Source organism: Alnus glutinosa, chromosome 5, assembly GCF_958979055.1.
Source record: "Alnus glutinosa chromosome 5, dhAlnGlut1.1, whole genome shotgun sequence".
NCBI lineage: Eukaryota > Viridiplantae > Streptophyta > Magnoliopsida > Fagales > Betulaceae > Alnus > Alnus glutinosa.
This window is the reverse complement of record NC_084890.1, coordinates 21,556,299-21,581,796: the sequence shown is the minus strand read 5'-3', so window position 1 is coordinate 21,581,796 and position 25,498 is coordinate 21,556,299. Positions and strand designations below refer to the sequence as shown.

The following is a 25,498-nucleotide window of genomic DNA, read 5'->3' as shown; positions in this document are numbered from 1 at the left end:
CCCCTACTAGAGACGTCTATATATAAGCTTTAGAAGACCTAATATAATATTGATTCGGAATTCTCTAGGCAGCGTGCGGACCAAGAAAGTTGGCGTCTAGATGGCAAGCAGCAACCGACTTCTTTTTACCTGGTCTCACGTGTTTCTTCATTAATCTTCAATCTACGCGATTGGACGGTATTGCTCTAGTGTCCGGACGATTGCATGTTGTTTTCATTATGGTTGGTGTGCTGCTGAGTTGTTCGGATACTTCTTGAACACTGAAGGGCGTTCAGACGTTTCTTCTGGGTGTCCAGACGGTAACTAGGGAACTGACTTTAATTTGCAGAGCTATAAACTGCGCAGAATCTTCCTGGACTCCGGAAATTGCGTTCTTGACCCATGTGACATTGATATTGCCATAATAAGGCTCTTTCCAAGTTGGGGTATAAAGCTCTAAATATTCTAAAAAAACTCTGAATATTTACAGCATCCTTGTTATGGCAATACACTGATATGATAGTGATTTTGTCAACATAATGTAGCTAATAATATGTTGGGGTTATCCCACATCGATTGTGGAAGGCCCAAGACCACCCAACACAAGTATCAAAGCCCATGTTTACCAACAAGTCTCAGGCCCAACAGTCCACAGGAGAAATGGGTTGTCTTTGCTCTGACCAAATGCCCGATGTGTGAGGGCAGCAACTGTAACGCCTTAGGAATATTTAATGGGTTTATTAGGATGAAAAATAAAAATAAGTCTACCTCGTGTGGTAAAATAAAACAAAATTCATTTTGATCCTATAGACTTGTAAATTGTGACTAAGAAAATAAAATGTAAGAGAATATTTTTAAGTTTAAAAGAATTAGGAATTGCAAATTGAATAAATAAATAAATGTATAAATAAAATAATATATATATATAGAGCAGGGCCGCACGGCCTTTCATTTGAAAGGCCGTACGGCCAAATTGGTGAAATGGCCGAAAGGCCATTTCACGAACTGAAGGGCTTGGCCCTTCGGTTCCCAAAAAAAGAAAAAAGAAAAAAAAAAAGAAGATAACGTGAGGCGCATGTGCGCCTCACTTAAAGAAAAGAAAGAAACAAAAAGGAAGGAGGCAGTGCCTCATGCTCTCTGTGGCCGAAAGATCAGAAAGGAGAAAGGGAGGGAGAGTTTTAAGCCTTTTCTAACGAAAATTGCGATCTACGAAGATCCAACGGTCGGATCTTCAATCCGTTTTCGAAAACGTGATCATTACACTTGGATCTACGTTCGTACTAGTTGTTTTAAGGTAAAACACTAAACTCATAATTTTGTGATTTTTGGGGAAAATCTTAAATATGAGTTTAATTCTCTATATCCTTTAGGTGTTTAAGCTTATTGGAGCTTACTTGAGGCTATCCAAACTTTGGGTTGGAGTTTGGTGAATTTGGGTAAGTTTTTCCTTAAGCCTTAATTTTTTGGTATTTGATATTTGTGGGATTTTAAGAGACTAACTTTTAGTAAATGTGATTGTGTTTAAAATATTGTTATTGGGGTTAAGTTTGTAAAAGCCCTAATTTGATGGACTAGATTAACTTGAAGTTTTAATTATTTAAAATTGGATTGTTAATTTGTGGGTAGATTGTGGGAGATTGTGATGATGAATCTCACATTAACTATGGGTTTCGTAAGAATAAATATTCATGGGGTTAGGTTTTAATGTAGTAACTTGTATAAAATTGGGGTTTTAATTATAAGCCTAGGAATACTGTTAAGTATGAGTTTAGGCAACTGTCGAGCAAAATAGTTCTTAAACGATTCATGAGATAGTGTAATTATTGGATGGAAACTAAATGGGTGCAATATGTGTGTTTAGCGGCACTTTGGGGGAGTGAGCCTAGGACTTGTTAGTGTTGGTGTGCAAGCAGTCAAGGTGAGTATTCTACTCACTGAGAAAAGATATTTTACGTTTTTATAGAAATGCAAATGATATATGATTTTCTTACTGAACCAATGATATGTTAACATGTATGTTTTGGATGTTTTAAGTAGTTTCAATTATGTTGAAATATCAATGATGTTATGAAATGATGCATGAATGAAATGTTTTGAATTGATTTGAAGTATCTGAAAGTGTGTTGCAGTTGGGATTTAATTATGCAAAGAAGAATGATGAAATTTCATGTTGATTGGTTCATGGTATTTGAAGAAAACATGATTTGCAAAGAATATGAATATAGAGTTAGAAAGCATGATTTGCAAAGAATAGGAGTATAGAGTTTGAATTGTAAAGCATAAAGCATGAACGCATAATAATGGAAGAGAGCGTAAGGCTCATAATAATGGAAGAGAGCGTAAGGCTCATAATAACGAAGAGAGCGTAAGGCTCACAATGAATAAAAGACTATCATGAACATGCATAACATTGTTTAAATTGTGTGATGTTTTCATGATAAGTATATTGTAGTTTTGCTAGATGTATTAGTATGCATAAGAGTCTTGATAGAAAAAGAACTTATGTTTATTGGTATTGGATGGTTGCATGATTTAAATGCCATTGTTTTCTATAACGAATCTCCTACGAGTAATATTGGCTGTCTAGTATGTTAAAATGCTTTCTATTTGTTAGTGTATGCTATATCAGCTATGGGGATTTTCAAAACAGAAGTTTATAAAATTGGTAGCTGTTATAGTGTACGCATGACTAAAAACGAGAAGTTGGTTCTTTGCGAAAACTCAGTGAATAGTATACCTCTGAGGTCTTAGTGTATTTATTTATGCTAAGAAGGTGGGCTCATAATTCCACCTATACGGATGTGGTAAACCCCCACAACTGTATAGATGAAGTTCCTGTGACTGCAGGTACACTTGACTTGGAGGACCCCGTAGCTGCGTATTTGGGATACTACGACTGAAGCTCTCCGCGACAGTCGTATTGTGTTGGACTATAGAGTTCACTCCTTTGGGGTATTTTGTATATGGCTAGTGACATAGGTGTCACATATTCTTTTGTGTAGCCATTCTTTTGTATTAATGGGCAATTGTAAGCCTTAAGTAGTCAGACTGATACATGGCTCTTTTGTATGGACTACCAGTTATTTTAGATGCGCTTTCTGTTATAATTGTTATATTACAATTATTCCGCTTTAGAAATTACTCTGAATATCAGGTACATGGTATGGAGCGTGTACGTATGTTGGCTGAGCGACATGTTCTCGTGCCACTGTGATGACTCGTTTAATGTTTTACATATATATATATTTTTTAAAAAAACGGGTCGTCACAGCAACCCTCCATTCTGCAGCAAAGAGAAGTCACGCATAGTGCGTGACTCTCTTGTCTTGCGACCAAGAAAAAGAAAAGAGGGGCTTGCAGTTTTTCAAGCCAAAGACAGAGAAAAAAAATAATCAATTTTGTGGAGAGAAGCTCGAGCAAACAATGAGAGAAGAGAGAAAATAGTGTTTTCACATAGTGATTTTCGTCAGAGATTGGAGGGTCATTTATGGTCAGATTTTAATGAAATTTTAACATGTTGTTCCTGACAATGAGAGCTCGCATCGACTGGTGTCGATCATTGGACTCCCTCTCCAGTTGCTTGGTTGTTCATCCCCACTTGGTGAGACATTTCTTTGTTCCTGTTAGAATCCACTCTTGAAGTGATGAATTTATGTTTTAATCCAAGAATGTTTGTATTCTTGATGTGGTGATAACTTCTAGATATTGTTCTAGAGAAGAAGCCCATTATTGTTTATAATAGAAGTTTTAATTGTACTAGGTCCCGTGGTTTTTCCCTTCACACCGGAGGGTTTTCCATGTATAAATCTTATTGCCTTACTTGTGGGTTGTTTGATTTAATTTTATGCATTGTTTTAGTGAGTTGATATTTTTGGTACTAGATTGACTATTTAATTTGCACAAAAATGAATAGATAGTTTCCGCTGCGTGTTTTTGTTATTGACACTCATCCCAACAAAACCTAACAATGTCATTAATATAGTGTCAAATTGATTTATGTTTAGCTTTGATTGTTTAGTGGAAATCTTGGGGCCTTCGCCACTAAATTGGATAGAATAAAGAAAACCATTAATCACATTAACTAAGCTGATTATATTTGGAGTACATTTTTAATACAGAAAGTGATTATACAATCCAATTTGGATAAGCCATCCGTCCTTCCACTGGGATTTGGTCAAAGATAGTTAGAGAGCGAGAGAATTGATAGAGGGGGGACGTCTAACCGTCCACCTCCACCTTTTAATAATACAAAAAGCAATTTCAATCAAAAAGAAAAAGAAAAACAACAAAAAAGAATACTTTTGTTGTTAAAATTGTTTTTTTTATTATTAAAATAAAAGGTGGAGAGAAAACGGTTAGACGTCCTTTCTCTATCAATTCTCATATAGTTAACGCTGAATAATCATTATCCTATGTACCGGCCGGCAGTAATTAAGTTGCCCCTCCAAAATCTGATAGCATTAGCACTTAAGTTGCCGCCTCCAAACGCGGTCTGTAAGACCTGGACAATAAATTTGGAAGACTTGTTCAGTCCATAGACGGCCGGCGAACTTCGATCTTCGGTACAGAGCCATGCTCTATTGCAAGCTCTCCCTGTATATATATATAGGACACTGCATAAATCTTTCTCCACAACTCTTAGACTCCATTACTCGGAACTTGTATTCAACTTATAATTCTTTTTCCTCCTATCAACGCATACAACTTTGAAAATGGCTGCTAGCAATATTCTCTTGTTAGCACTGGTAGCTCTGTCGTTTACTGCTAGCTTGGCATCTGACCAAAGCCCTCTTCAAGATTTCTGCGTTGCAGACAAGACAAGTGCAGGTAGTTAATTACAGAGCGTTCCTCAAGCATTTTCTTTTCCTACGTTTCTTCTACGCTCGTGCTTTTAACATTCTGCGTTTCAGTGGCAAAAGATGTGTCTCTTCTTCATTGCTAATCACATGAATCCTCTTTATGCATGTATATATGGCAGTTGTAGTGAATGGTTTGGCCTGCAAGGATCCCGGGCTGGTTCAAGCCGATGACTTCTTCTTCAGTGGACTCGAGACGGCAGGCAACACATCAAACCCATTTGGATCGAAGGTGACACCGGTGACTGCAGCCCAAGTTACAGGGCTAAACACTCTTGGCATCGCCTTGGCCCGCGTCGATTATGAGCCGTGGGGTATCAACCCTCCCCACACGCATCCTCGTGCGTCTGAAATTTTAGCAGTGCTGGAAGGTAGCCTTCAAGTTGGTTTTGTCACGTCCAACCCCGAAAACCTCCACATCACAAAGGTTCTGCAGAAGGGTGACGTGTTCGTATTCCCCATTGGTCTCGTCCACTACCAGAGAAATGTTGGAACTACAAAGGCCGTTGCCATTGCAGCTCTGAGCAGTCAGAACCCTGGTGTCATCACAATTGCGAATGCGGTGGTGTTTGGGTCTAAACCAGAAATTGCTAGTGACATTCTCGTGAAGGCTTTCCATGTTAGTAAGGAGGTTGTCGATTACATCAAAACTAAGTTCTAGACAAGCAATGAAGGACAACTGGAAGAAGAAAGATGTATAACGTACGTATATTAATGTTGGTTCGTTCGTTTGCTTTTTTGTTTTCTTTTTCTTTTTCTTTGTCAGAACAGTGTGAGGATTAATTTCCGTAATATTGTTTTACGCATCAAATTGTTTTTATCCTAATTATTGCCTATTTTTTATAAATGAAAAGTTTCAGAGTTGATTGCATGACGTTGAAATAGGGAATTATTTTACCATTGAAAATTCTGGGGAGGTGAGATGTTTCTGATAATTGGTCATTTGTTGGTTTGCTATGTGCTGTTTTTGCTGGGTTGCAGAATTGCTGGTTTGTTCGTTGAACAAGTTGAGTTTTAGTTCTTCATATTGTCCGGTGTTAACAAGTTTTCCATTTTGCCCTTTTGGGGATAAAAAAAAAAAAAATAATAATAGAAAAGGCTAGGGGTGGAAATAGGGAATGAGGACCATCAACCTGTCTGCAATTGCCCTTATAATATTTTGGATGTTCTGTAAAGACCAAGAAAATAAATAGGGGGTTTAGCAATCAATAAATGGTGTTTATAAATAGATGGGATTAATAATTAGATTCTAAGGGATATTTATATTATCTAAATTAAACAAGTCTAGGATGAATAATAGAAATTGAATAATAAAGGATCCTAGGGAATAATTAAATAAGTGAATGGATAGGGAGTAATTAAATTAAATATAGGATTGAATATTGATTGATAAAAGATAGAACAAAAATTAGATGAGGGCAAAATTACAATTTAAAAAATATAGAGGGTAGGATTGGAAAAGACCAAGGTTTGGTCTTATCCACGGCCACGTGTGTGGCGTGGATTATTTTGGAGAGAATATTTTCTCCCTTCAAGCCCCACGCATCAGCAGCCCCCCCCCCCTCCCTCCTCTTTTCTTTCTTCTTTTCTCTTCCATTCTTCTTCCTTCTTCTCTGTTCTACCCGCCTGAACACACAGAGAGATTGAGAGTGAGAGAGAGCCGAGTAAGAGGGAGAGCTGAGAGAGAGATTCAGGGAGATTGAGAGGGAAAGAGAGACTGAGAGACCGAGAGATCGAGAGAGAGAGCCGGGAGCCGAAACCCGCGACCCGTCGAGCAGTGCACAGAGACGACGAACGGCGGTTCCCGTGGCGATTCCGGCGAACCAAAGCCGAAATCCGACAATTTCCGGCGGAATCCAGGAGCCGTGACCCGCAAACCCGCTAGACCCACGAGAGAGAACCCAGGCGGTTTGTGTACCCGTGAACCAACCCGAACCTTCCGGAGGTCCGATCCTCCATTTCTGGCGGCCAGAAGTCGATTTCCAGCGGGCTAAGGTGCTCTAGCCGATCCACGAAGACTCGTAACCCAGAACCCATGCAACCCGTGACCCGTACCCGTGTGACCCAATGGCTTGAAGGCTAGGCTTCCGGCAAATTTTTCGGCGGGTCAGTGATGTTTTCCGGCGATTCTAGCTCACTGATTCCAGTGGATTGGCTATGAAAATCCTTAGGTAATTTCTTATAACCTATGATAATTTATTTTGGGAATTGATTTGATTATTTTGGAGTTAGGGTTTGATAATTTTGGGGCTTTATAGTTAATTTGATTTTTATAGTTCCTGTTTGTGGTTGGATCGGCTGAGCCGTGATTTTTGTGTTACTGAGATGTTGGGATCTCTGAGTATTGGCTGTGTATTGGGGCTGGTTGTGTGTCGGCAGTGGCTATTGGAGTGTGTGTGATTTTGGAGTTTTGGTGTTCTTGATCGGCCAGTGTGTGATGTGTGTGTTGAGATGGAGTATGGGATTTTTATGTGTGATGTGTGCTGGCCGTGTAGTGTCTTGAGCAGTGTTTTAGATTGATGTTGGTTGATTGAAGCTATATGTGGGTGTATGTATGTGATTCTTGATGATTTTGGGTAAGATAGCTACTGATTTGAAGTAGTTTATATGGGCTATCTTTGATGAGTGTATTTTGTTGTTGAAGATTGAATTTAATGGTTAGATTGATATTGAATTTAGGTTGATTTAGGATTGGGCTAAAACCTCAATTCTAATGTTGTTGAAGTGTAGGTATGAATCCCTAAGATTGAAGGGGTTTTGTTAATCTCTTGCTGTGGGCCGCGTATGGAGATGTTTAGAAGGGCTGTTTTGCAGGGCTATGAATGGTGGAATTTCTGGTTGAGTTCTTGTGCTAGCCATGTGAGTTTTAGTGGAGATGGGTTGAATTGGAGTAGTTTAAATGGGCTGATTTGAAGTGATTATGGATTGGTGTTCTTGAAGTTGGATTTTTGATGGGTTTGTAGAGGAGTTCCTAGTGGACGGGTTCCAGTTGATATTGTTTGGAAATGGTTGGGTATTTGCCGAATAGGGCTTATGTATGAGGTTGTTGGTAATTTTTGGGTTAATGGCCAAATGGTTTTAGTTGGTTAAACTCAGATTTGGAGTATCTTGAGGGCTGATTTGGGGGATTGAAGGCTAAGTGAATTAGTTGTGTTAATTTGTTATGGATTATCGGTTTAGAGGATTTTAATTGGATTTGTTTAATAAAAGAATGGATATTATAAAGTGTGATTGTAATCTTGTTTAATAAGAGTTATTGTATTAATTAGTTAAATAAGATTAAAGTTCTATAATCTAAAGCTACTTGGATAATTAGAAACTAATATAAATAAAGTGTTGAATGTACTGTTAAGTTAGGCATAAACTTAACTTATGTTGTATATATATAAATATGTATATACATGTATATGAATCAAATATGCATTGTTAATATAATAAATAAACAAGTAGAATAATAGAAGTATCTTAAGGATAATAAGTGATAAAATATGAACCTACAAGCGAGGATTGACCTAATAGTAGTTGAAGGAACTTAATTGGTTTTAGAGATCGAGTAATGCGACGTGTGAGTACGCGAGTGGCTCTTGTGTCATAGAGTATAGAGTTCAATACACTACAAAAACACCTTCATTTTGACGCGTGTCTACAGTACCCGTTACTGTAGACACGCGTCCAAATTGACACGTGTCATTTTAGACACGTGTCAATTTGTGAAGCCGTCCAAAATGGACACGTGTATTAATACACGTGTCCATTTGGACACGCATATGCAATACACGTGTCCATTTGGACATGTGTATTTCATATACGTGTCCAAATGGACACGTGTATTAATACACGTGTCCATTTGGACACGCATATGGAATACACGTGTCCATTTTGGACGCGTGTATATAGACACGCGTCCAATTGGACACGTGTATTCCATATGCGTGTCCAAATGGACACCTGTATTAATACACGTGTCCATTTGGACACGCATATGGAATACACGCGTCCATTTGGACACGTGTATTTCATATGCGTGTCCAAATGGACACGTGTATTAATACACGTGTCAAAAATTTATTAATTCGCCAAATATATATTAAAAAAAAAAATTCTGTGTTGTATTAATTATTTAAAAAAAAAAATCAAAAAAAAAACTCCTTACATTATTAATCATACAAATCTAATCCAAAAATACGGTGTAGATTACCCTAACCTAATTTACATATTGTACTATATGCTATATGTAAATTTGTTGGTTGGAATTTATACTTTTTAGGTTCCTTATTTATATATATATATAGTATACTATTAAGCACGTAAACCCTAACCTAATTTACATATTGTACTATATGCATAATTATACAAATTTGATGCTAAATATATAATTAAACTAAATAGTTTAAATTAGGGTTTAGTTTTGTACACCATCTACGTTTAGAAACCAAAAAAAAAAAAAAATTAAACATAACAAAGTTAAAAAACCTATAATTAATACTATATATATAGATATGCATGCATGTAAACGGTTTAGAAACTATATACAGTAACCTTTTTATTTATGTCTATATATAGTAAATGCAATTATTTTTAGAGTTCTGCGCTACATAATGAATTAAATACTTATAGTTTAGTCCCTCGTAAATTTATGGCTATATATAGTACATACCCTTAGGGTTAGGGTTTATAGCATATAGTATATACACTTAGGGCTAGGGTTTATACCTATATATAGTATATATACTTAGGATTATGGTTTATCGATATATATAGTATATACACTTAGGGTTTGGGTTTTAGGGTTTATAGGTATATATAATATATACACTTAGGGCTATGTGTTATAATTTTATTGATTTTACGTTTAATGAATAATAATGTCAATATATTTTTCACGTGTCATTATTGTACACTTTTAAGTATATATATATATATATATGTTAAATCATGAGCAGTTCAAAATTAGATTGTTCCGATATATATATATAGTTATAGTTATAGTTATAGTTATAGTACATTTACTTAGGGTTTAGTTTTATAGCTATATATATATATATATATATATATATATATATATTATATACTTTTGGATAGAGGATTAGGGTTAGGGTTTATGACTAGATATAGTACGTACCCTCATGATTAGAGTTTATAGCTATATATAGTCTAGCACTTAGGGTTAGAGTTTAATTTTATGGTTAGGTTTTAGTTTTTATTTTTTATGGTTTTAGGTTTTAGTATAGTACGTACCCTTAAGGTTATAGTTTATAGCTATATATAGTATATACACTTAGAGTTATAGTTTAATTTTTTGGACCATTAAATTATTATTTTTTAAATAATATATTTATTTCTATATATAATTATTTTTTATTATATATATAGATATATTTATTACTTTTTAAATTAAATACAATTTCTACTATGGGGGACGTGTATTTTAGGGTTAGGGTTTTTTTCTATATATAGTACATACAGTTAGGGTTATGGTTGTTTGCTATACAAAATACATACACTTATGATTAGGGTTTATATGATGAGTTATATATATATATATATATATATGGTGTACTTATAAGTACGTTAACCCTAACCCTAAATTGACATATTGTACTATATGCATAATTAAACCAACTTTGTGAAGCATATATGTAGACCCAAAAAAATAATAATAATAATTAACATGAGTTCATGCAGTGCATGTACATGCAGTACATGCATTGCATGAACTTAGGGTTGCATGGGTTTATATAAAATAGATATATATATATATATATATAAAATAGATATATATATAAAATAGATATATATATATATATATATATATATAAAATATATATATATATATATTAAATATTAAATATATATAGCATGTGGAGACGTGTATTTATAAACACGTCTCCAACTGTTTGGCCGGATGCCGCGCGGGAATTCTCCCGCGCGCCACCTGGCCAAACATTATATATTATATACGTAAAACTAATTAATAATATAAATATATATTATATTATATAAATTATATACTTATATTTATATATAAGAAATGGGTAGCTTCCAGAGGAAGCTACCCATTTCTTCTCTCTCGCTCTCTCTCTCTCTCTCTCTCTCATTTCTTCTCTCTCTCTCTCTGTCTCTCCGGCGAGCTCAGCCGGCCGGTGTGGTGAGCTCCGGCGTCGTCACGTCTCCCTCTCACCGACTGTCTCTCTCTCACCGATTCCCTCTAGCTCTCTCGCTCTCTCTCTCTCTCTGTCTCTCTCTCTCTGTCTCTCTCTCTCTGTCTCTCTCTTTCTCTCTCTTTCTCTCTCTACTGGGACGTCCCTCCGGCAGGGGTTGGCTAGGCCGTCGGTTCCCTTTCCTCCGGTCGGGTCAGTGGCTCTCTCTCTCTCTCTCTCTGTTCAGTCGCCGGTACTGCTCTTAATATATATTGCAGATAAATTTAGTGTTATATATATATACATTTGCTAACTTTTTTTTCCTTTCTCCATAATGTATATCCGAATATGCAGGTATATATATAAAGAAGGAGCCCTAAATCCACAACCTACCGTCGACAGTGAGTAATTTCCCCTTAAATTTGTATTTCATTTTTTTTTTCAACATGTAAATGAAATACTGATTGAATATATATTGTAATAATTTTTATTGTAATAATTTGGACATTTGTTCTTGATTGATAATTGTAATAATTTTTGGACTGTGTTATATTTTATTTTTTCAATTTTGCTGAATCAGTGTAAGCTTAAATTACTGTTTTTTTTTTTTTTTTTTGGGGGGGTTTTCTTGGAGTAGGTATTTCATTTTTGCTATAGTTTGTGTTTTTTTTTTTAACAATGCTGCATGTATTTTTGTGTTAGTACAGATTTGATATTTAGAAATTGTGTAGGCGTTTGTATTTTTGTGTCATTTAGTGTTATATGTATTTTTATTTTTTTGAAAGCCATGTTCTTTTTTGCCATGTTGTGTTTTTTATGTTTTTAATTTTTCCTATCCTAATTTTTTATTTGAGAGGTTATATATATATATATATATTTTGAATGTGTTATTATGGATTACAATGTTTTTTTGTTAGTCAAACAAAATCAAACAATGTCCGATATTAGTTTAACGTTTAAACCAACGATGACACTTTTGAAAATAATAAATGGGAACAACCAATAAAATGGGTTTGAATAAAAAAAGAAAAAATATTAAAATTGACCGTCTACTTTTTAAGAAATACTTAAACTCCAACCCTAAACTTTATATCTTCAAATCATAACCATAAAACCAACACAATAATAAACCCTTAAATAAACTTTGAATCCTACACGTTCTTAAAAAAAACCCTTACCCTAAACTCTAAACCCTAAATCGTAAACCCTAAAAAAAAAATTCCTACACTTAAAAACCCTAACCCTAAACCTTAAACCCTAAACCCTAAACCCTAACAAACCCTAAACCCTAAAGCGTAAAAAAAAATATCATACACTTTCTAAAAAAAGAAACCCTAACACTAAAAACAAAAGTCCTATCCTTAAACCCTAAACCCTAAACCTTAAAAAAAAAAAATTATCCTACACTTTCTAAAAAAAGAAACCCTAACACTAAAAACAAAAATCCTAACCTTAAACCCTTAAAAAGGAAATTTCCTACACTTTCTAAAAAAAAAATTCCTAACACTAAAAACAAAAATCCTAACCTTAAACCCTAAACCCTAAGAAACAAAAACCCTAAACCCTAAACCCTAATCCTAGATCCTTTAAAAAAAAAAAAAATTCCTACATTTTCTATAACCAAACCCTAACCTTAAACCATAACGAACCCTATATCCTAAACCCTAACAAAAAAAAAATCCTACACTTTCTAAATTTATACCCTAAACCCTAACAAACCCTAACCCTAAACCCTTTAAAAAAAAAAAAATCCTACACTTTCTAAATTTATACCCTAACCCTAAACCCTTTAAAAAATAAAAAAAAAAATCCTACACTTTCTAAATTTATACCCTAACCCTAACAAACCCTAACCCTAAACCCTTTAAAAAAAAAAAAAAAAATCCTACACTTTCTAAATTTATACCCTAACCCTAACCCTAACAAACCCTAACCCTAAACCCTAACAAACCCTAACCCTAAACCCTTTAAAAAAAAAAATCCTACACTTTCTAAATTTATACCCTAACCCTAACCCTAAACCCTAACCCTAACAAACCCTAACCCTAAACCCTTTAAAAAAAAAAAAAAAAATCCTACACTTTCTAAATTTATACCCTAACCCTAACCCTAACAAACCCTAACCCTAAACCCTAACAAACCCTAACCCTAAACCCTTTAAAAAAAAAAAATCCTACACTTTCTAAATTTATACCCTAACCCTAACCCTAAACCCTAACCCTAACAAACCCTAACCCTAAACCCTTTAAAAAAAAAAAAAAAAATCCTACACTTTCTAAATTTATACCCTAACCCTAACCCTAAACCCTAACCCTAACAAACCCTAACCCTAAACCCTAACAAACCCTAACCCTAAACCCTAACAAACCCTAACCCTAAACCCTAACAAACCCTAACCCTAAACCCTTTAAAAAAAAAAAATCCTACACTTTCTAAATTTATACCCTAACCCTAACCCTAAACCCTAACCCTAACAAACCCTAACCCTAAACCCTAACAAACCCTAACCCTAAACCCTTTAAAAAAAAAAAATCCTACACTTTCTAAATTTATACCCTAACCCTAACCCTAACAAACCCTAACCCTAAACCCTAACAAACCCTAACCCTAAACCCTTTAAAAAAAAAAAATCCTACACTTTCTAAATTTATACCCTAACCCTAACCCTAAACCCTAACCCTAACAAACCCTAACCCTAAACCCTAACAAACCCTAACCCTAAACCCTTTAAAAAAAAAAATCCTACACTTTCTAAATTTATACCCTAACCCTAACCCTAACAAACCCTAACCCTAAACCCTAACAAACCCTAACCCTAAACCCTTTAAAAAAAAAAAATCCTACACTTTCTAAATTTATACCCTAACCCTAACCCTAACAAACCCTAACCCTAAACCCTTTAAAAAAAAAAAAAAAAAATCCTACACTTTCTAAATTTATACCCTAACCCTAACCCTAACAAACCCTAACCCTAAACCCTAACAAACCCTAACCCTAAACCCTTTAAAAAAAAAAAATCCTACACTTTCTAAATTTATACCCTAACCCTAACCCTAAACCCTAACCCTAACAAACCCTAACCCTAAACCCTTTAAAAAAAAAAAAAAAAATCCTACACTTTCTAAATTTATACCCTAACCCTAACCCTAAACCCTAACCCTAACAAACCCTAACCCTAAACCCTAACAAACCCTAACCCTAAACCCTAACAAACCCTAACCCTAAACCCTAACAAACCCTAACCCTAAACCCTTTAAAAAAAAAAAATCCTACACTTTCTAAATTTATACCCTAACCCTAACCCTAAACCCTAACCCTAACAAACCCTAACCCTAAACCCTAACAAACCCTAACCCTAAACCCTTTAAAAAAAAAAAATCCTACACTTTCTAAATTTATACCCTAACCCTAACCCTAACAAACCCTAACCCTAAACCCTAACAAACCCTAACCCTAAACCCTTTAAAAAAAAAAAATCCTACACTTTCTAAATTTATACCCTAACCCTAACCCTAAACCCTAACCCTAACAAACCCTAACCCTAAACCCTAACAAACCCTAACCCTAAACCCTTTTAAAAAAAAAATCCTACACTTTCTAAATTTATACCCTAACCCTAACCCTAACAAACCCTAACCCTAAACCCTAACAAACCCTAACCCTAAACCCTTTAAAAAAAAAAAATCCTACACTTTCTAAATTTATACCCTAACCCTAACCCTAACAAACCCTAACCCTAAACCCTTTAAAAAAAAAAAAAAAAATCCTACACTTTCTAAATTTATACCCTAACCCTAACCCTAACAAACCCTAACCCTAAACCCTAACAAACCCTAACCCTAAACCCTTTAAAAAAAAAAAATCCTACACTTTCTAAATTTATACCCTAACCCTAACCCTAAACCCTAACCCTAACAAACCCTAACCCTAAACCCTTTAAAAAAAAAAAAAAAAATCCTACACTTTCTAAATTTATACCCTAACCCTAACCCTAAACCCTAACCCTAACAAACCCTAACCCTAAACCCTAACAAACCCTAACCCTAAACCCTAACAAACCCTAACCCTAAACCCTTTAAAAAAAAAAAATCCTACACTTTCTAAATTTATACCCTAACCCTAACCCTAAACCCTAACCCTAACAAACCCTAACCCTAAACCCTAACAAACCCTAACCCTAAACCCTTTAAAAAAAAAAAATCCTACACTTTCTAAATTTATAACCTAACCCTAACCCTAAACCCTAACCCTAACAAACCCTAACCCTAAACCCTAACAAACCCTAACCCTAAACCCTTTAAAAAAAAAAAAAAATCCTACACTTTCTAAATTTATACCCTAACCCTAACCCTAAACCCTAAAAAAAAAAAAAAAAACCTAAACCCTCCTAAACCCTAACAAACCCTAACCCTAAACCCTAATCCCTTACAAACCCTAACCCTAAACCCTTAAGAAAAGAAAAGAAAAAAAAAAACAAAATCCTACACTTTTTTTTTTTTTAAAAAAAAAAAGCCTAACCATAAACCCTAACAAACCCTAACCCTAAACCCTTTAAAAAAAAAAAAATCTTACACTTTATAAATTTATACCCTAACCCTAACCCTAAACCCTAAACCCTAAACCCTAACCCTAAACCCTAAAAAAAAAAAAAAACATAAACCCTCCTAAACCCTAACAAACCCTAACCCTAAACCCTAAACCCTAAACCCTTACAAACCCTAACCCTAAACCCTAAAAAACCATAAACCCTAAACCCTAAACTCTAACAAAAAAACTAAAACCCTAAACTCTAACCATAAACCCTTTAAAAGGGAAATAAATTCGTACACCCCATGTTGCGTGACATGCTCAACTTTTTTACACGTTTATTTGTTTGACGTATGATTTGTCTTGTCCTCTTAACCCTATACAGAGGAATATGGACAAGTCTTGGATGTCAGCACCTAGGGGTACGACAACGTATAACGACGGGTGTAGGGCGTTTGTGACATTTGCCGTTCGTAACTGTACGGCCGTCGATGGAAAAATTTACTGCCCATGCAAGTATTGTCGAAATAACCAGCGTCACACTCCTGATTACGTTCTTGCCCACCTGACTGGAGGTCGGGGGATGAATCCGGGATACCATTTGTGGTATATGCACGGTGAGACTACGACTGGATCCGCTATTCCTGGTCAGTGTTCGAGTTATCACAGTGGCACAGAGGCCGCTGACCATAGCACTGAACATGGTGAAGTCACAGAACAGGAGGGTGTCGCTGTGGAACAGGATGATAACATGCACGCCATGTTGCGTGACGCCTTCGGCGTGCACGATGTTCCTGAAGCCGCAAGTACTCTTCCGCAACAAGTTGATGAAGATACGTCGTGCGAGGACGCATTGAAGTACCAAGAGCTGTTAAAGACTGCCGAGAAGCCCCTTCACCCTGGTACAAAGCACAGTAAATTGAGTGCTACTGTACACATGTACAACTTGAAGTGCGTTGGAGGTATTAGTAACAAGATTTTTTCAGACATTCTGGAATTCATCAATCAGTTGTTGCCTCCTTGCGATGAGGCATTGCCAGATAACACGTACGAGGCGAAGAAGTTCCTAAGTGGCATGGGTCTGGGGTATGAGAAGATTCCGGCGTGCCGTAACGACTGTATGTTATTCTGGAAAGACAATAAAGAATTAGATTCATGTACCGTATGTGGAGAGTCTAAGTGGAGGGCTGATACACATGTAGATGATGATGGTGAGATCATATCAGCGAGAAAAAAACGCCCGGTGAAGATCTTGAGGTGGTTTCCACTCATCCCACGGTTGCAGAGGTTATTCATGTCTGAGCATACTGCGCCCCATATGAGATGGCATGCAGAAGGCCGCACTAGGGATGGCGTATTGAGGCACCCGGCCGACGGTGAGGCATGGAGATCGTTCGACATTTTACATCCAAATTTTATGGCAGAGAGTAGAAACGTCCGGCTTGGTTTGACAGCAGATGGATTTAATCCATTTGGGAACATGAGCACATCTCACAGCACATGGCCCGTAATGCTTGTGCCGTACAATTTGCCACCTTGGATGTGCATGAAACAGTCGTCCTTCATCCTTTCCTTGGTTATCCCTGGACCGAGCTCACCAGGTATGGATATTGATGTTTACCTTCAGCCATTGATTGATGAGTTGGTGGAACTGTGGAATGTAGGGGTACGAACATTCGATGCTTCAAAGAAGGAAAATTTTATTATGCGATCTCAGTTGATGTGGACGATAAACGACTTGCCAGCGTATGCAGATTTATCAGGTTGGCCTAACAGGGGTGCGAAGGCATGTCCTTGCTGTATGCAATCGACGCGTTCTATACGCTTAAAGAACGGGTGCAAATTTTGCTATATGGGGCACAGGAGATATCTGCCGCCTGAACATCTGTGGCGGCTTAACAGGAGGACATTTGACGGTACCGAAGAATTTGCCAGCGCACCGATTGTGCCATGCGGATACGAGGTTCTCCAACAGTTGGACGGAGTTGCGTTTGGAGATGAGACCGCGGGTAAGAAGAAGAAACGGAAGAAGCGGAAGAAGGGTGCAGGGAGTTCCGATGTTATATGGAAGAAGAAAAGTATATTTTTCAGATTGCCGTATTGGAAAGACAATTTGCTTCGGCACAATCTTGATGTTATGCACATAGAGAAAAATGTCATGGACAATATACTTGGCACTATTTTGGATATAAAAGGGAAAACGAAGGACAACTTGGCAGCTCGGCTGGACTTGCAGGAAATGGGGTTGAGACCTAAGTTGCATCCGTTCACGGCCGCCAACGGTAAAACGTATATTCCCGCTGCCTGTCACACAATGTCTAGAGAGGACAAAGAAAATTTTCTGAAGGTTCTTCGAAATGTTAGGGTCCCGGACGGATACGCTTCGAACATTTCACGATGTGTTCGGCTCAAGGACCGTACAATTTCTGGCTTGAAGAGCCATGATAGCCACATACTGATGCAACAGCTTCTTCCAATTGCACTGCGTAAGTCATTGCCTGATAAAGTGGTTAGACCTCTTGTGGAGATTTCTGCATTTTTTAGAGGCATATGCTCAACAAAGCTATCACAAGAAGATATGGACCGACTGCAGGGTGACGTCTGTATCACTTTGTGCAAGCTAGAACAGATATTCCCTCCAGGGTTTTTTACCAGCATGGTCCACTTGGTTGTGCATCTTGTGCGCGAGTGTAGACTAGGCGGACCCGTGCAGTATAGATGGATGTACCCGGCAGAGAGGTAAAATTCGGCGTAATATGTAAATAAATATTTTTATTTAATTGTAATCCTAATTGACGACAATTAAATTGTCGTGTATGTGTTTAAACCAGGAGTCTGGGGAATTTCAAAAATAATGTGCGCAATAAAGCAGCTCCTGAGGGGTGCATTGCGGAGGGGTACATAGCGACCGAGCTGGTAACGTTCTGTTCAAGGTATCTGAATAACGCACCAACATTCCACAACAGACCTCAGAGGAATCCTGATGGATCCAAGGGAGCGGGCACGCGTGTTACCATGAACCGGTTGATAATGCACCAGATTCATCGTTATATTGTGTTCAACTCTGAAGAGTTTCACAATTTGCGGACGTAAGTAGTCCTAACCTTATATTTAGCAGAATTCGAGTAAAAGTATTAATAACAATTATTACATAATTGTATACGCTGAATGTAGGATGCACAAAGACGCGCTTAGGCGATCATGCACTAGGGGTCGCATTACGGAGGCTCTTATTGAAGCACAACATCATGAGCAGTTCTGCGAATGGTACCGTGCATATGTAAGGAAATAGTTGTAAATTTTAAATTGGATAAATTTATGCGGGTTCAGGATTATAACCCAATGTGATGTTTACTATTTGTAATTAAAACATAGGTCGATGGCCTGGACGATCAACGTAGGGAGGAATTGGGCCACAAGTTGGTTATGCGTTGTAGAGGGCTAAAGGAGACAGCGGTGAAGTACAACAGGTACGTGGTAAATGGAAAATTATTTCGCACGCTTGCTCATGATGTGGGAAGGAGGACTCAGAATAGCGGCGTCTGTGTTCCTACCGTTGAAGGCGAAACGTACTACGGACAGTTAACCGATATATTTGAGGTCGAGTACTATGACAGGACTACGTACGTCTTATTTAAGTGCAATTGGGCAGACCCCACAATGGACAGAGGATTCACAATAGACGAGTATGGCCTAGTGTTTGTCAACTTCAATCACCTCGTCCACAGGGGAGAACAGATTCAGGACGAGCCGTACGTGCTTACATCTCAGGTGGATCAAGTATTCTACGTAGAAGATGGAAGGAACCCAAATTGGGTTTGTGCGGTTAGGACCAAACCGCGCAACGTGTACGACGTTGGACAGGGGGATGGGAGTAATGAGGATGGTACAACCTACCATGAGTGCGTACCGCTCGTACTAGCCACTGCTGACCTACCAGATACGAATGACGAATTCGAGTACGACAGGCCCGACGTAGATCCTATTGAAGCTCCCGTGATACAATGATTGATGTATTTGTTGTGAGTATAATTAGCTTGAACTCAATACACTTGACTGATATATATATTGCTTGTACAATTCGCTTGTACTGAATACAAATTTTTATTAATTGTATAAATTTCGCTGTTCTTTAGTATGTTCATTAAAAATATATTAAAAAAACATATTCTAATTAATTTGTCTGCATTTGTTCGCAGGTATTGATGGACCAGAGACCCCCTCATTATGCGTATCGGGCACCTAGCCCACCCGTGCCCCCCATGACCACGCCCACTGTTTCGACGGCATTGTATTCTGCAGCGTGGCCACACCACCCAGACGGGCCTTATAGACCATTGTTGCCGGGTACGGTGGCCGTGCCCACGGCAGATCACGGACAGAGCAGCACAGCTGGACCTTGCAGCTCTCCATTGTCGGAGCTGCCGACATTATCTCAGATAGGGTTCACCCAACCGGGTAACGCATATCGATGGTGGCTGCGAGAAGGGATGGGGTCACAGGGTTATGCGCCGTACTTTCCGTATACGTATAGTGGACCTATGACGTGTAACCCTGATAGTGAGACGCAGGATGTAGGATTTCCACTGTCACAGACCGGGGAGATGCAGATGCCGGCTATGGGGTTGGGACAGATACCGGCACAGGCGGCGATGCCTGGCCAGATTTTGGGGCCGAGACAGATGCCAGCATCGGGGGCGAGTCAGGGCCCGGGCCCGAGACAGATGCCAGCATCGGGGGCGAGTCAGGGCCCGGGGCCGAGACGGATGCCAGCATCGGGGGCGAGTCAGGGCCCGAGGCATGTAGAGAGCCAGATGCCTTTATCTGGTGAGAGCCAGATGCCACTTTCCGGTGAGAGTCAGATGCCACTTTCCGGTGAGAGTCAGATGCCAGATGTGGGGGGGAGCCAGAGTACCCATGAGGAGGACGTTGCGATGTTGGGTACCGATCAGTTGGCCCCCGGTAGTCCCCAGGATATGGATTCAGATGATGATCAGCAGAATCCACAAGCCGGAGGGGTTGGGGAGGAGGTTGCGGGCGACCCAGCGACCCAGCACATACGGATTGAGCAGATTCGGTTGATGGGTAAGTACATATTTAGACATCCTTAAAACTCATATTCTCTTACCAAATTTTTGTTTTTTTTGTTTTGGTTTTTAAATAAATAAATATTTGATTAGAAATTGTTTATATATATATATATATGTTCTTTAATCTTATGATTAAATTTTTAACATTAATGTTGAATATTTCTTTCATTAGGGTACAACCCAGACGGGACCATTTATTATGAGGTGATTGACGACCCAGCGAGAAACTGGGTCCTCCCGAGGGGTAAGAAGGTTGTATTGCAGTACAATGCTGCTATACAACCTGTAGGACGGGCCTGCAATCGATTTCGGCGGGCTGAGGGCAAGATGATCAGGAGTGGGTCCTACATACACATGCGGGACGAATGGGCGAAGGTAAATAGGCAGATTAAGCAGGCAATGTGGGACGCGCTGATGGTATGTCTATGAATATAATTTAATTATTTATTTGAATTAAACTTGAGATTAATGTATTTCTTGAAGTTTTTAAACCTATAAAAATGTGTTGAATGTGCAGGAGGAGTTCTATGTACCTGTATCAGTAGACGCGCGCAGGGCACAACAGGAGGCTTTATGTGATATTGGCCGTAAGCACCGCTCGTGGAAGTCGAGGTTCAAAACCAAACTACGTATTAGAGACGGTGACACGCCCGAGATTATCCGTGCGAGAATGCCAGACAATTTTTTTGGCAACTATGACGCAGAAGATGTAGAGTTCCTGCTGAGAGATTGGTGCCGTGAGCAAAAAATCGTATGTAAGCCAAGAAAATGTTGTGGTTTTTTAATAACAGTTTATTTAATTTTAGTTTTAATTTAAGTGTGTCAATGCTTACATTTTTATTTTCATGTTAAATGCGTAGGCAACCTCTGAACGGATGAAGAGGCTGCGTGAGCAGAATGACCTTCCTCATTGTACGGGATCTAAAAGTTATGCCAGATTTAATCACGAGGAGGTATGAAAATATATATGTTTATGTTATATATATTTGTTGATAATTGTTTTTATTTTTATTTATACTATTTTTATCGCTATCTGTTTCTTATATATGTCAACTGCATGACGACAGACATGTACATCTGGCACGCCCCCCACTCGCGCCGCGTCGTTCGTGAAGACCCACACAAGGAAGGACGGCACTCACGTGAACGAACGTACACGGGTCCTATGCGTATGCTACTGATTTAATTTACTATTATTTTTAAAATTATGTGTGATTTGTCATTATTCAATATATGACTTGTTCATGTTGACGACGTACAGGAAAGGATGACGCAGAGTTTATCCAGTGATCCAGCCGCCACGCAAAGCGTCTCCGCAGACACGGTGCGTTGGGCACCGAACGACGCTTACGAACAGGCGGTTGGGAGGCCTGAGTATGCAGGGAGGGTTCGGCAGGTTGGGCCGAACGTCACACCTGTTCGGGGGACATGTTTCTCATATAGGCCTCGGTCACAAGGGGGACCATCTCAGGGCACGTCTCGGGATTGGGCCGAAAACACTCGGAAGATGGAAGAGATGCAAGCGGAGCTACAGGCTGAGCGAGCGAGGAATGACCTGTTGGAGCAGCGCCTGCGACAGGTTGAGGTCTTCATGTCCTCCATGGGAGCATCAGCACCATGTCTTGGTACGCCTTCACCTGCACACGTAGGTAGTACGTCGTCTGTTAGTAGTGCATCTGCAGGTATGATTTATACTGTGTGTAGGAAAAAATTAATTTCAATTTATTTTAATTACTCCTTTAATTTTGCAAGTAATATTATATACTTTAATTGTCTATATGATTTGCAGGTAATTCGACAACGGTTGGTACGTTGTCGCCTGTTGGACGACGGCTAACCCAGCATTCCATTGTCGCTACACCTTCGCCCGCTACACCATTCCTTGCTCAGCAATCGCCGGTTGGCGATAACACGCCTGGGACGGTACCTCCTCATTCGCAGGGACGCCCTTCAGATTTGTAGATATTTTGTGTAATTAATTTTTATGTGTAAATATTTGCTTAGTTAACGAATACGTTATTAACTTATGATTTGTGTAATATTATTTTGTGTAGTTTTTCTGTAAAATCAATATTTTGTTATTTGTGGTCGGAAATAATAAAATTTGAAATAACTATTAAAATTATTATACCAAATAATTTTAAATAACCAATACCAAAACTAAATTGAAGAAAAAAAATCCAAATTGGGTTTTTTATTTAATTAAATTTTTAATTTAATTAATTAATCGTATTTTTAATTTAATTTAAAAATACAATTAAATAATTAAATTAAAATTTTATTTAAATGAAAAATTCGATTTGGATTTTTTTTAAAAAAATATAACCAATTTGACACGTGTATCTAAATACACGTGTCAAAACAAGTTGACACGTGTATTGAGATACACGTGTCAAATTTGACACGTGTATCTCAATACACGTGTCAAAGTGTTTTGACACGAGTATTTAAAATACTCGTGTCAAACGGTTTGACACGTGTATCTTAATACACGTGTCAAAACACTTTGACACGTGTATTGAGATACACGTGTCAAATTTGACACGTGTATCTCAATACACGTGTCAACTTGTACACTTAATGTCGTGCACATTTGACACGCGTCTTACGCGTGTCAAAGTGCACGTGTCTAAATGTTTGACACGTGTACAGCACTGTACACGTGTCAAAATGCACGTGTCAAAGTGCATACATTTTTGTAGTGATAGCGTAGTCTAATGTTACCGATGTTTGCAGGATCGAGTTATAATTGGAGACTTCAATGGGTTCTCCAATGTAGAGTTCGAGTTGGAGTCTAATGCAGCCATGGTGGGTATTCCACTCACTGAGAAAATATATATTTTTATATGTATTGGGTTGATAAAAATATATATATTGTTTATGAAATCGAGCCAACCATATGATGAATTATATGCTTTGAGATGATTTGATTAGTTTCGATTATGTTTAAATTATATCAATGATGTTAAAGAAATAGTGTAAGAGTGAAAAGTATTGAATTGATTTAAAGTGTTATGTTTTGCGGTTAGGATTTAAATTGTGTAAAATTGTTTGAAAACATGTCATGTTGAAACTGTTTAGTTTTTTGAAGAGAATATGTTTGAATGATTTCAAAGTGTTGGATAAAATGTTGGATTTGTTTAGTGTTAAGAGGACGTGATTTAACAACTGCATGATTTGAGCATGATATAGTAGTGAAATATATACTGGTCAAGCACGGAACATTGAGCATGTAGTATAGAGCATACATATCAGAGTAACAGTATCAGCAGAGTAACAGTATCAACACATTGAGGCAGTATCAGCAACACATTGAGGCATCCATAGCATATATAGCATTGTTTTGTGAGATGTTTTTATGTTATGAGTAGTTTTACTAGACGTATTAGTATGCATAAGAGTCTTCATGAAAAGATCTTATGTATATTTTTATCGGATGGTCACATGTGTTAATATCATACATTGAACTTGAAAGTACATGGATACATGACTACCCAGGTGCGAGTAATGGCATGTCTATGAGTAAGAAGGTTGACTGTTCTTGTTCTTCAGGAAAGACGTGTTAGCATGATTGAGTTTAACTCTAGTGCTCTCATGATCTACTGACGTCAAGGCACGAAGCTGAAATACGATTAGAGATGGTGTTGTGAGTGTTTTGTTGAAGGATGTTATCCTAGTATGGAAAAGTAAGATGCCATGTTCTTTGCTTAAGACTTATGTGTATACGTGATATCTGTGATGGAGTGATCGTGTGCACGTATGTCTGAGCGACCGATGAAAAGTATTATTATAGAGGGGACTATATGTAGAAACTTCCAAGGAGGGATGACTGGAACTTCTACATATGTTCACAGCTATATAGTATGTTTTAAATGTTTTCTGAATAGTCGGTGTTTGCTGCATTAGCTATTGGTAAATTGTGGCTAATATAGTGCTCGCACGACTAAAAATAAAATAAGGGTTGGTTTCTTTGTGAAAACTCAGTTAGTCTTATACCACAGAGGTCTTAGTATGTTTCATGCTAAGGTTTCATGCTAAGGCGGTGAGCTCATTCTTTCACCTATGCGGATGTGGATACCACCACAACCGTGTAGATGATGTTTCTTTGGCTGCAGGTACTTCGGTATAGTTGAGGGGTTGGTAGCAGTATACTTGGGATATTATGACCGAAGCTCGCCGGGACAGTTGTAATTGTCGGACCACGGGTTGTCCACTATTTTATAGGTTTGGTATGGCTTGTGACGTTTGTGTCACTAATTCTTTGTTAAGCCATTATTGTTATGTAATGATTGTGTTAATAAAGACTTAAACAGATAGAGGTTAAATGGCTCAATGTTGTAATTAAGTTGTGATAGATGTATAAGTTGTAATTTCCGCTATTCAGATTTATGTTTTCCGCTGCATAGATAGATATATGTTATACTCTGATTATCAGGTACATGTTATGGGGCATGTGCCATATGTTGGCTGAGCGACACGTAGTCGTGCCACTGTGATGACTCATTTTATGTTTGTATATATAAAAATAATAATAATAAAAAAAAGGGTCGTCACATATTCCATTAGGATTTAACGTTTAAAGTTGACGGAATACTCTTATTTAATGGTTTTTGATAGTTTAGCACACCGGTTCAAGAGAAATGTAGTTCGGTACCCTTCCGTCAAAATGTCAGATAGTTCAGTACCCTTATGTGAAATTAACCCTATTCTTTTTATTATCATGCTTACTTGAATGATCAAATCATTATTTTATGTAGTCTTTTTAAGAATTATTAATTGTGTGAAAGTAATATAACAGCACTGAAAATGAATTGAACTCTAGAGCTATACAGAATGAGGTCTAGTAATAAAAATCACTACTAAACTGATAACATAAATACTTGGGTTAAATATTTTATTGGTACCT

General features: G+C 37.7%; 2 protein-coding genes and 1 long non-coding RNA gene across 4 annotated transcripts; all 3 read left to right on the top strand.

Moving 5' to 3' along the window:
• Positions 1 to 4,625: 4,625 nt before the first annotated feature.
• On the top strand, positions 4,626 to 5,496 carry LOC133867572 (putative germin-like protein 2-1). The gene is made up of 2 exons (XM_062304317.1): positions 4,626 to 4,806; positions 4,958 to 5,496. Exons 1-2 carry the CDS (start codon positions 4,692 to 4,694, stop codon positions 5,494 to 5,496), a joined length of 654 nt encoding a protein of 217 aa, XP_062160301.1. The 5' UTR covers positions 4,626 to 4,691.
• Positions 5,497 to 6,399: 903 nt separating this feature from the next.
• Positions 6,400 to 24,995, top strand: LOC133868475 (uncharacterized). 2 transcript variants are annotated; one of them, XR_009900344.1, is made up of 3 exons: positions 6,400 to 7,006; positions 23,329 to 23,400; positions 24,687 to 24,995. It is a non-coding gene; the product is annotated as an uncharacterized LOC133868475 (long non-coding RNA). The 2 variants fall into 2 exon arrangements; XR_009900343.1 differs by lacking the exon at positions 23,329 to 23,400.
• Positions 10,753 to 19,840, top strand: LOC133868474 (uncharacterized). Its single transcript, XM_062305377.1, has 7 exons — positions 10,753 to 11,188; positions 11,330 to 11,376; positions 15,888 to 18,241; positions 18,334 to 18,591; positions 18,677 to 18,782; positions 18,878 to 19,524; positions 19,702 to 19,840. Exons 3-6 carry the CDS (start codon positions 15,894 to 15,896, stop codon positions 19,508 to 19,510), a joined length of 3,345 nt encoding a protein of 1,114 aa, XP_062161361.1. The 5' UTR covers positions 10,753 to 11,188; positions 11,330 to 11,376; positions 15,888 to 15,893; the 3' UTR covers positions 19,511 to 19,524; positions 19,702 to 19,840.
• Positions 24,996 to 25,498: the final 503 nt, after the last annotated feature.

Coding starts and splice junctions, on each gene's coding strand:
- LOC133867572 (XM_062304317.1), top strand. CDS start 4,692: ATGGCTGCTAGCAATATTCTCTTGTTAGCACTGGTAGCTCTGTCGTTT. Junction 4,807..4,957: donor TGCAGACAAGACAAGTGCAG/GTAGTTAATTAC, acceptor TATATATGGCAG/TTGTAGTGAATGGTTTGGCC.
- LOC133868474 (XM_062305377.1), top strand. CDS start 15,894: ATGGACAAGTCTTGGATGTCAGCACCTAGGGGTACGACAACGTATAAC. Junction 18,242..18,333: donor TGGATGTACCCGGCAGAGAG/GTAAAATTCGGC, acceptor TGTTTAAACCAG/GAGTCTGGGGAATTTCAAAA. Junction 18,592..18,676: donor GAGTTTCACAATTTGCGGAC/GTAAGTAGTCCT, acceptor CGCTGAATGTAG/GATGCACAAAGACGCGCTTA.